The 12,596-nt window shown below is 41.6% G+C and overlaps 2 protein-coding genes across 4 annotated transcripts in view; one reads left to right on the forward strand and one right to left on the reverse strand.

The window, feature by feature from the left end:
* DRD2 (dopamine receptor D2) overlaps nucleotides 1-12,596 on the forward strand; it is a 577,257-nt gene that overhangs the window by 460,975 nt on the left and 103,686 nt on the right. The window lies entirely within an intron of this gene.
* On the reverse strand, nucleotides 11,493-12,135 carry LOC309568517 (activated RNA polymerase II transcriptional coactivator p15-like; the record flags this gene model as incomplete). The annotated part of the gene is made up of 1 exon (XM_082274199.1): nucleotides 11,493-12,135. The coding sequence occupies one exon, from the start codon at nucleotides 12,133-12,135 to the stop codon at nucleotides 11,728-11,730; it is 408 nt and encodes a 135-aa protein (XP_082130325.1). The 3' UTR covers nucleotides 11,493-11,727.

Below are 12,596 nucleotides of genomic sequence, written 5' to 3' on the forward strand. Positions count from 1 at the left end.
CGTAACGTCACTTCCGGTTATCCTGGCAGCTCCTCCTACGCGTTACGTCACATCACGTGACTTCCTCAATGCAGAATAACCGGAAGTGACGTTACGGACCGGAGCCGAGTACTCCCAACGCTACCTAGGACTTGTATTACGCCCATAACAAGCTGGAAAATTGTAAGTGTAATGATTTTATTTATGAATAAAGAGGTTTTAAATACTACACCATGATGGCCCTCTATGTTTAATGAGCCCTGAGATCGCGCTAGGAGATTAGGACACCCGAGGACTAAAGCACCCTGATACGAATCCTGAGAAGGACCCCGGGACCACGAGTAGGACTCTGCAGACAGTCAACACAGGCTAACAACCACCCAATCGGGGGATAAATATACACATCCAGGCGATTTATATACTCCATGAAGGTAAGAGTTTAGAACACCTAGAGGTGACACCTGGTGGAGGAACAAGTCACTGCACTTTATTTTGCACAGAAGCACTTTGTGATAAGTTGAAGATACACAGTTGGATTTATCATATTAATTGTTTATGGTGGAAAGAAACAAACGGACATTCACTGGAATTTGCACTTTATTTATTTAAGGATTTTATAGAGAATTATTGATATATTTTTTGAAGTTTGTAAGCACCCAGCACTTTATAGTTTGAAATACCTGGACCAACACCTTACAGATTGATTGAATTATTTATATGTTGTTTTGATTGAAGTTTTATCTGTATTTACAAATCACGAGGATAAGGAATTGGAAAATAATAGCACATTTACTATTCATATATTTTAATTAACTTAATTACTTTATTTAAATTTTCTCCACTTCTGAAGCGCGCCACATACCCCCATATTTAAGTGCATACATTGCCTCTCGGTGGCAACAATTACTTATATACTAATAATAATATTACATATTTGGAAGGAAAAATCATTTGTTATTTTCAGAACATGTATTCGATTCCTAATAAAGCATTAAAGTTCTGTGTTTCCTTTACAAGCAGTGGCGGCTGGTGCTCAAAATTTTTTTTTGGGGGGGGGGGGGGGGCAAACAGAAAAATGTAATGGGCATTGCTTTGCGGCAAAAAACACTGTAAAAAATTGCGTGAGGTCACAAAAGTGTGAAAGGGGCCTTCAGTAATTAAGGTATAGCATGCCCCCTTTCAATGCACAGAGACCAGCGTGCCCCCTTCAATGCAGAGATCATCATGCCCCTTTTCAATGCAGAGATGCCTGCGTGCCCCCTTTCAATGCAGAGATACCAGCATGCCCCATTTCAATGCACAGAGACCAGCATGCCCCCTTTCAATGCACAGAGACCAGCATGCCCCCTTTCAATGCACAGAGACCAGCGTGCCCCCTTTAAATGCACAGAGACCAGCATGCCCCCTTTCAATGCAAAGAGACCAGCGTGCCCCCTTTCAATGAACAGAGACCAGCGTGCCCCCTTTCAATGCACAGAGACCAGCGTGCCCCCTTTCAATGCAGTGACCAGCGTGCCCCCTTCCAATGCAGAGATGTCAGCGTGCCCCCTTTCAATGCAGTGACCAGCCTGCCCCCTTTCAATGCAGTGACCAGCGTGCCCCCTTCCAATGCAGAGATGCCAGCGTGCCCCCTTTCAATGCAGAGATGACAGCGTGCCCCCTTTTATTGCAGAGATGCCATCATGCCCCCTTTCAATTCAGAGATGCTATCATGCCCCCTTTTAATGCAGAGATGCCATCATGTCCCATTTCAATGCAGAGATGCCATCATGCCCCCTTTCAATGCAGAGATGCCAGCATTCCCCCTTTCAATGCAGAGATGCCATCATGTCCCCTTTCAATGCAGAGATGCCAGCATGCCCCCTTTCAATGCAGAGTGACCAGTGTAAGCGTGTCCCCCCCCGTGCGAGACCAGTGCAATTACCTCACACCCTGCTCTGTGTCTGTCTCCTGCCTCGCCCTGCTCTTCTTACCGACATGGGTGATGACAGTGACCAGCAATGCACGCCGGCACCAGTCAGCCCCGACCCGATGGAGGGGATAGACTGCTTTCACTGGGCGCTCCGAGGGCTCCTGTTTTTCCCTTCAGCGGCAGCTTGCGGCTTCTTCAGTTCCCCGGCGTGGCAGCTTCTCTTCAGTCCTCCCGGCTCCCGCCTCCTCCCCAGCCAATGGCATGGGGTTTGCCTTTCGGCCAATCAGGAAGCGGGTATCGGACCCGCTTCCTGATTGGCCAGGAGGAGGATCCGTGTGACAATAGCGAATTTTCATTCGCTATTGTCACACAATAGGTGGGCTCGGGCGCACTGCTCTGCGCCCCGGGTCCACCCTTTCCTGAAGCGTATTAGAGCCTCTGGCTCTAATCAGGTGATGGAAAAAAAAGCAGCCCATTGAACTCCATGCGCCCGGCGCCCCGCATGTAGTTTAGGGGGCCGAACGCATGGATGGGGGGGCGGCGCCCCTGTGCCCCCAACGCACCAGCTGCCACTGTTTACAAGAAGGTTCCCTTGAAAATTAAATTTACATTTTCATAGGTGCAAGCTTCTTCCTTGTATCCCTTATTTATTTTTATTTTTATTAAGTGTTATATAAACAATTGTATATGAAGATGATGATTCTCATTTGTTACACTGAATACACCATCAAAATACAAACAGTTTATCAGGCTAAATGTCTCATAGTTTAATACAAATTAATTGTTTCTCTTTTTCTTAACCTGCAGTCCCTAAATAATCAAACATATACTGTATACAGTATTTAAAAAAAATATTTTGGAGACTTGTTAAGGTGATACTTAACACACACTGTTTAAGTTACAGTACATTATCCCTCATTTTTCTGTACATGGATGATGACACTGTAATTATTTTAACAATGAAAAAAATGGAAGTACCTTTTTCCTAATCGATATACAGCTGTCACATGCCCCAGATCTTTTCCAGTCTGTCTGTAGGACAACATAGGCAGGAGGCTCTGCTTCTGGTCACATGTTCAAAAAAAATAAAAATAAAAATAAAAATAAAAACAGCCTTTTGAATACAGAGTAAAAATAAATAATTAATATCAACAAACTGTTTTAAATTGGCATACAAATGTATATTTGAAATCAAATATTTTTTGGCAATACCCCATGGTGTGGGCAGATTTCTGCCAGTCACATGTTGTGTCACACCCCTCCATCCTGTGTCTCAGAATAAGAAGGAGATGAAGCCTCCATCAATCTGTATGTAATATCTCTCCCCCATTGTGTTTAGCTGGTTAGTGGGTATGGAGGAGGAGGGAGGGAGTGGACTGTTCTTTACCACTATGAATACTCCCACATGTGTGACTCTATAGTCACATGGGTTTCTCAGATGTGATAGGGAGGAAATGATCAGCATTCACTAAAAACTGAGCATGTGCAGAGTTGCCACCACAGCTGCAAAATCCCTAGCTGAATTGGGGACATGGAAAGAAGGTGGAGATAGAGATCGGCAGGATCAACCAGGTTTTTTGCAGAATACAGAAAATGAATCTCATAGTGAGTATGAACAGCACGTAATACAGAAATTTCTGATAGTTTTTTTTTATAATGTGGGTTTCATGATACATTAAACTATGAAGCAAAATCCTTTCCAAATCTACAAATCTATTGCAAATATTTAAATGGGGGACAATCACAGCCAGTGAGGAGGGGGCAGGGGGTGGGATAGAGCCACTCTCTGTGTGTCCCATAGGCACATAGAGGCAGCTCAGGAGTGAGCACGCACAATTGCCCCAAGAGCAAGCAGCTTGCTTTGGGGGAACTTGGCAAATGGGAGGGGCCAGAAGCGCCGGCAGGGGACAAGAGAAAAGGAGGATCGAGGCTACTCTCTGCAAAACCATTGCACAGAGCAGGAAGGACGATGTGTTTATTATTTTAAAGAAATAAAAACAAGGCTTTAGAACCACTTTAAATGCAGTATTTCCATTATGTTCTAGCAATGTTCTTTGCAAAGGAAATATTTATAACACTACAAAGCTTGCAGAGATCATTGATTTTCTGCTAGCAAGGCCTTGGATGTTATTTCCCTGGTGGAGCTTCTCATACTCTGGAAATGTCACACGTACAGAATTGTACTTGCTGTTTTCTTCATTATCATTAGAGAGTTAAATATTAAATCCTGCTTTATCCAATATGAATAAGTGGCAAAATGGAGAACAATAACTATGGGGAAGATGATAAGTCTCTCGCTTAGTCTTCAAGAACTGGAGGAATGCCAATTTCATCTTTAAGCCAGTAGAGAAATCATCCTTTCAACATTCACCCCATGAAGGACATTGTCACTAGTAATAAAATGTAAACTTACTGAAATATTCTAAATGCGTGTGCATAAAATTCTCTACGTATCCAAATATACAAGGCCTGCATGGAATAGATTTTACCTCTTTATAAGGTGCAAACAGAAAATAACCTTTATAGGTGTTTCCATCTCTAAAAATCCTAGTAAGCCAAACAATGTTAATGCTGTAAGTGTATAGCTCAGTGCTCATAGTGGTTGATTTATTAGGCAATTAGGCTGTGAATAAATAGTCTATGGGGTAAGTCAACCCCATAGTGTTATCAAACTTAATAAATACTAACAATGTATATAAAATGTCCAAACCACCAAACAACAATTGAAGTTAAAAATCAACAACTGAAATTATAACAATCATAATCTGCAATAACAAAATACAGGTACAAATAAAAATGTGCATATCATGAAAAGCAATTCCTCATCTTTCAATCCCATGTCCTTGGAAATACTGGGCTTGATGCTAAATGTGTTTAAACAGTTTTTAAGTATCCTTCTGTGTCTTCCACTGATTTCATGAATTGCTCACCACGGTACACACCCTATGCACACCCTAATGCCCAGTACACACGATCCGAAAATCGGGCGACGTTCCATCCGTTTTTTTTCGGATTCTAGCAGCTCTCAATAATATTCGCTAAACGGGAGAGGTTACTCACGATACGAATTTTCTCGGACGATAATTCTTAGCTTCCGGTATGCGTAACCACGCTGTAGCGTGTGAGAGGAAATGATGTAATGTGCGTGTGACCCCTCTAACCACGCCTTGAGTGCCTTCGTGACGAGCTGTTCAGATTGTTCGTGTGTTGCCGCGTTATTTCACTCGTTCCCTCGCACGTTCTGTCTGATACCTGCAAAGATGGAGGATACCAGCCTTCCAGTTGCTATGCTAGGCGTTCTGGCTATCCAGAACGTTCTCAAGCAAAAACAACAGAGAAGACGAAGATCGTGGAGTAAGGAATGGCTCCTCAACCGTTCTAAGTACTCACATATGCATCTCATCCGTGAGATTCAGGAGAACAATCCGGATGATTTCCGCAATTATTTAAGAATGGATGATGACTGCTTCCAGCATCTCCTGTCATCTGTCACTCCCCGGATACAGAAGCAGGACACAAACATGCGTGAGTCAATCAGTGCAGAACAAAGGCTGATAGCCACCCTGCGGTATCCGGCAACAGGAAGAAGCTTGCAGGACTTAAAATTCACAACTGGAATATCCCCGCAGGCCCTTGGAAAGATCATTCCTGAGACCTGCAAGGCGCTGATTACTGCTCTACAGAAGGAATACATAAAGGTAATTTTTCTAATTACTCTCAGATATTACCAATACCAACTGCAATTTTCTAAAATAATAGTTGTTAACCGTTTTCTGTCGGCAGCGCACAGATTTATATATTTTTTTATTTGTTTTTACAGTTCCCCGAGAACACAGAGGAATGGTTGGAGGTGGCCAAAAACTTTAATGAAATGTGGAACTCCCCAAACTGTGGAGGTGCGATAGATGGGAAGCATGTACGCATTACCCCACCTGCCAACTCCGGATCTTATTACTATAATTACAAGGGATTCTTTAGTATTATCATGATGGCAGTTGTGAACGCTAACTACGAATTCCTATACTTAGATATAGGTACAAATGGGCGCCACTCAGATGCCAGTGTTATTGAGCAAACCGAGTTCTATAAGCGCCTCCAGAACGAGGCACTGAATTTACCAACAAATGCTCAGAATGTGGAAGGTCTCAATTTCGTTTTCATAGCGGACGATGCGTTTGCATTAGGAGAACATTTGATGAAACCTTTCCCCATGCGTGGCTTGACCACAGAGCAGAGGATCTACAACTATAGGCTGTCACGTGCACGCAGGGTTGTAGAAAATGCGTTTGGAATACTGGCCAACAGATTCCGCATTTTTCAAACTGCCATTAACTTGGCAATGTATAAAGTGGATACTGTTGTTTTGGCATGTTGTGTCCTTCATAACTACCTCCGCCACCATGTACAGGGGTATGCTGCATCAGCACCAGATCGGGAAGGTGATAGATCTGGAATATCCAACCGCGAGGAAGGGCAGGAGTGCCTTGCTGGGCTGACTTCTGTGGACCGAGTGCCTTCCAGGCTACCAACCCAAAGTGCTCGGCAAAGCAGGCTGGATTACCTGGCATATTTCAATGGAATCGGTGCAGTGAGCTGGCAGAATGACATGTAGAATGCTATACTGTATGTGTCAGAAAACATCTTTGCTACATGGTCCATTTAAGTTTGTACAGCTGTTATGTTATCATATGTGATCTTGTACTTGCCTGTTTTGAATCAATTTCTTGCATGTTGAAAAATAAAAGGGTGAAAGAAACTGCTCAAGTGTCTTTTCCATAGCGGGTACTTATGAGAAGTGACATTCGCATATACCACATTTCAATGACAAAGGTGTTTTATTGAAGTGAGGAATCATTGCATTTTTGAACCACTTTTATTCAAACACTTTTCTCAAAAAATAAAGGTTACATACATTATGTTCTTGCTCTGATTCTTTTCCAAAAAAAAAAAATTTAAATAACATTATTCAAAAAAGTCAACATTGCACTATTTAGGTGTGGCTGTACATAGCATACTGCACTGTCAGGAGGTACACGATTGATGTCATATGCTTCGATTCATAGAATTGTGTTACAGCCATCTAGTTTAGTTTGATCAAACATTATCATTAATACACAGGACATGATATGGTCCCAAATGTAAATAACACACTTGTGCATTGGGAGTGTAGGCCACAGACGGTGCAATTGTGTCTATCCTACAAAATGAAAAATCGTATGAATGCACAATCCTCACAGACTGTTGCATCGTTGTGTTCTACTGGAGGGAGGAGCGGGAATGCCATTCCTGCCACCGGGAGAACAAACAGGTATTATTGATAGAAGCTCTCTCCGCTGGCAATAGTTTAAATGAAAAAAACTGACAGGCTGGTTGTACCCAAGCTCATCAATTGGCCAACTTGCGTGCAATCAGACTACCCATAAATGATTTTACGATTGTTTGGTCTCTGCTGAACAGAGATAAAATGTAAACACACAATGTCCAGCTAAATGTAGACTTGAAAAAAGTCTGTCAAGGTAGGCAAATGGTGCTCAGGCAAGACCCCGTTCACACTGGGGCGACCTGTGAGGTGACCTGGTCGCCTCACAGGTCGCCTTCCATAGAGAAGCTGCAGACCCGTTCTAATAGGAGCGACAAAAGTCGCTCCGTCAGGGTCCGGAGCTTCTTTGGGGAGACCCGGAGCGACCGGCATAGACTTCAATGATATGAAGTCTGTGCTGGCCGCACCGAGGTTCGTGGCGCTCGCACCGCGGAGGTCGCCTGGGGAAGTCGGATCGCCCCAGTGTGAACGGGGTCTCATTACAGTTGCACCTGCAAACCTTCCACCGACCTACCCCAAAAAAAATATAACAAAAAGAACATATTTTCTGATGAAAAGCCAATCTCCATTGTTCGATATTTATATGTGCACAACATAAGAATCAACCACATATGGAGGGCAGTATTGCAAGGAGACCTTGTGCCTCTTCAACATTATTATTTGAAATAACAACATTATAACCTTAATGTTTTTGCACAACTTAAACATGAATTTAAAACTATATCATGTAAACTTTTAACTCCTCCCACCCCCCTTCAAGCTCCTATGTCGGCTGCCTTGTATGCCTACAATTTTGCAAAAATATCAATCGTATTTTGCAGTAAACACAATATAGAATTAGTTGCTTCCTGAATCTGGTGAACTTGATTGCAGCAGTGAAGCAAATCAGCAGACAGACGGGCAATAGTTGTTTGATTCAAACTGTGCTCTGTGTAGGAAGTAATACTAATTAATGGCCATAATATGCTTGATAGAACATAACAAACAGAAACAAGACATGATCATGTGACTTACGGGAGGATGATGCAGGCTCTGCAATGTCCACATGTGTTGGCTTCATGACATCTGTACCCACAATCTCCAAAGTGTCTTCATACAGGTTATCCATTTTGCTGTCATAACTGGTCCTTTCTTGAACCTCCATATGCTCTTCTGGTGTAGCATCTGCATTTCCAAATATAAGTTAATATGACAATATTACAATATCATCCATGTGAATACATTGTGGTTGTATAGGTACAGTTTAATAAAAAAATAATTAAAATACCAACCTTTAACACAAGACTCTGGCGTGCTTGGATCTACCATCGTTATGCCACTGTCCACATCGGTGTGGTCACCTGTTGATTTTGCATAGCTGGAATCACCCTCATGTAGTCTTCTTTTCTTGTGTTTTTTCTCTTTAAGAAATAAAACATAGGTTTAGCATTTTTCTAATGTGAATAAAAATATGTGGATATATGCTAGGGTACCTACTTTTAGTTTTGCAAATATTCACTTCTGTCTGCTTGTCATCATTTTCACAGGTCTGGTTAGGATTGCTTCTTTTTTGCCTCTCCCTCTGTTTGGCTTTATCTTTATTTCCTGTAAGAATAAAAAAAAAAAAATTTAGAGGTCATACATGTATAGACACAATACAGCATTTGCTGCAATCCAGTTTTTTAACATTAGATCCTACTAAAATGTATACGTTTTTGGATAGTGAGATGGATTTGATCCAAATGATCATGTTCACGTAGTTTTAAATCGGACTATCTCTTCCTAACTTGATCCTTTGATCTCTCTACTCCATGCTTCTTTCTAAGGTATTCCAAAACTTTGTCCAAAATGGCATCTTTCCTGCTGTTGGGCCTCTCATATAATTGGAGCTTACAGTCATAATCATGCTTCTCCAGCAGATACACAAGATCGATCATCTCATCTCTGGACATAGCTGTTGCCTTTATCTTCCTCCCATATGTCCCTTTGCCCTTTGGTCTGGGCCCTTCTTCGTTCTCCTCTGCCATTTCGTGCACCTGCTGCCTTCCTACAGTGTCGCAGACAGATACTACGCACACAGAAATCGCTGCGTGAGTCAAAAAAGGAGGCGGAGCAACGTGCGTGCGCATGCTCACTACCGTACACGGCAGACCCGAACGATCTACCCTGATTGATCTGCTACATTATCGATCTGAACCTCGAACGAAGTAAGTGAACCTTTTTCATATGCTAATATTTCATATTGTATGTTGCCACACTGGCGTTGCTCATGCAGCTAGCTGACCTCAACGTCCGAAGTAGCGGAATTTTTCATATGCAAATCTTTCATATTGTATGTTGTCACACTGGCGTTGCTACTGCAGCTAGTAGACCTCAACGTCCGAAGTAACGGAATTTTTCATATGCAAATCTTTCATATTGTATGTTGTCACACTGGCATTGCTACTGCAGCTAGTAGACCTCAACGTCCGAAGTAACGGAATTTTTCATATGCAAATCTTTCATATTGTATGTTGCCACACTGGCGTTGCTACTGCAGCTAGTAGGCCTCAACGTCCGAAGTAACGGAATTTTTCATATGCAAATCTTTCATATTGTATGTTGCCACACTGGCGTTGCTACTGCAGCTAGTAGGCCTCAACGTCCGAAGTAACGGAATTTTTTTTTTTTTTTTTGCTTTGGAATGTATATTTACTGAGGGTACATCAAAAGGAAGTCAATCTAGGTTCTAGAATTATGGCAGCAGCCAACCAGTTTGTTTACCCAAACAGCAATAGAAGATTTCATTTAACCTAAGCACACCGCTTACACAAATGCAGCTTTTATACAAAAAAGGTACAAAACATCTCAAGAGATACTTTTAGTATGTGCATAACAGACAATGAGGAGCAACTGCTTAACAAAAAAAAAAAAACATGCACAGTATACCAAATCAATTCATTATTTGCAGTGGACAGTTTATGGTAAACCTGGGAACACTGTGGTCCTAAAGCTGGTGAAGAAACAGCATGCCCCCATGTGCCACGTGCTACTGGTTGGCTTAGTATACTAGACCTTTTAGTGGCCCAACAGCTGGAGAACCAAGCAGCACCCAAGATTTATTCATATACTATGAGCACAGAGAAAACAGTTCATGTATTGCTGGAAATAAAATAAGGCCTTTTAACAACAGCGTGGTGCAAAGAGCAACAACATTTTGCAATATATAGCATCATACTGGGGGGGGGGGGGGAGCAGTTAACAGTAAAAACAACCAGAGTAATAAAAAACAGTTCGATTGTTTTAAAGAATCCATGGTATTGCAGCACAGAACATTACTGAGAGGAAAAGAAGCAGTAGACACTTGGCTTTTTTACAAAAACTGGGGGGGATGGGAAGTTGCCCAGGTTGTGGTCATCAACTCAACTTCAGTTTTTCTTTCCTCCAATTTTCATAAATCAGCTGTATTGTTTGGGTTTGAAACCTACCCTACAATTGTCTGGATTCCTCCCCCATCTATCATGCATGTTACTAAAGCAGAGTTAAGGAGTTAGGTTGTCGAGTTGGTGCTCTTAAGAAGTTGGCAGGAGGGGACACTGCACAGGGAAAAAAAATATGGAGTAAAGGCATTTAAATATTTTGTAGCCATCTTCCGCTATCCAGCTTCACCACATTTGTGTCACCTAACCTTCTAGTGCTGCATTGGTACCACACATAATAGATGCTTCCCTTCAAAATATACTGCAGAAAAATAAAGCAAGATCAGTGCTTAACTGTTCTTATAGCCCTAAAAAATTTAAAGTAAGCCTCCAGCCAAGGTTCTTTGGACAGGGTATAAATTGTTTGATCCTCGGATTTTCACTGTCGACTGTTTCGGTGCGCGCCAACCCCCCCTGCACTTCATTCTAGTGACAGTGTCACTGGCTCCCCAGCAAATTCTCCATATGAATATATAGAGAATGCACTCCCACAGAGCATACCCAGCAGTAAAGGGAGAGCAATAAAAATCTAGCAGGACAGCAAACATGCCCCCATCCAAAACTAAACTTTAACCTGGAGTTGTACTTTAACTAAATATGCTGTTTACACATTAGAAATGTATTCAATGCAAACCTAAATGTAACAAAAAAGTACCCCATACTGTATGGATTTCTGAATGGCTGAAAACGTTAAAACAGATTTTGGTTATTTTAAATGTTACAGTATGACCTAGCTGTCAGTTTACAATCTAAATGGGAAACTTTCTCCAAATAGAATGTGACATATCAGATGAGTAACACTAGAAACTTCAGCAAAAAACCAAAATGTTCTTTTTGCCCTGAAATAAGCCACAGCAGGGCTAAAGAATAGTCCTTCCACTGGGCAATTGAGGCTAAAACTGCATTTTAAATCAAATCGGACCAATTTTAATGCACATAAAAATGCGTCATCTTACAAATTGTTTTGCAATCCAAACTGTACAAGAGCTTGTAAAACAAATATAGAAAACAAAAAAACAGCAAATGTAAAAAGAGTGCTTAAAACTAAAACATGAGGTTGTGGTGCCAGTGGATGAAGTTTACAGTTTTCTTATTGCATTGTCAATGTCAGACATCTGTTGCTTCAGCTGGCTCCACTGCTCCGGATTTAATGAGATACCTTTTCTTCCAGGCTTCATTTCTCCTTGCTGATCCATGAAATATTCTCGAATATCAATGAGAACTTTCCCTTTGAAGTCCCGAACGCTGACATATCTCATTTTGCCAATCTGAAACATGTTGTCTTCTGGATCATTGTTGCTTTGTTTGGCAGATGCCTTAGAACTTTCACCTGTCTTCTGTTTCTTTGTTGGCTTCTCCTTCTCTGGTGGAGGAGGTTGCTTTTTTCTCTTTGCCTTCTGGTCAACCTCACTATCCGACTCGCTTCCTGATGAGCTTGAGGAAACCAACTCCTTTGATTTAGGCATTCTACCTCCTTGTTCACACATGCTGCTCAAGTAACGGAATTTTTCATATGCAAATCTTTCATATTGTATGTTGCCACACTGGCGTTGCTACTGCAGCTAGTAGGCCTCACGAATTATCTTTGTCTATTGGTCAGGATTTCTATACTCTGGTTTATGTTTAATGCTTCACCATAAGTTTGCATTGTTTGCATTGTACTTCAGTATCCGCCAACATGCTGTCTGAACAATTTAAATTTTATTTTGCAGTTACAATGACAGACAAGTTCATGAATCCTGAATTTCTGCAAAGATTCATCGAGATGTACAGGCAAATGCCTTGCCTTTGGCAAGTGAAGTCCAAGGACTATTCTGACCGAAATAAAAGGAATGACGCCCTCAATAAATTGGCAGAACTTTGCAAAGAAGTTTGCCCTAATCCAAACCCACTATATGTGCGTAATAAAATCTCCAATTTAAGAACTGTCTTTAAAAAGGAGCTAAAT

The sequence above is a fragment of the Pelophylax lessonae genome (genome assembly GCF_965119305.1).
Source record: "Pelophylax lessonae genome assembly, chromosome: 12".
In the NCBI taxonomy this organism is placed as follows: Eukaryota; Metazoa; Chordata; class Amphibia; order Anura; family Ranidae; genus Pelophylax; species Pelophylax lessonae.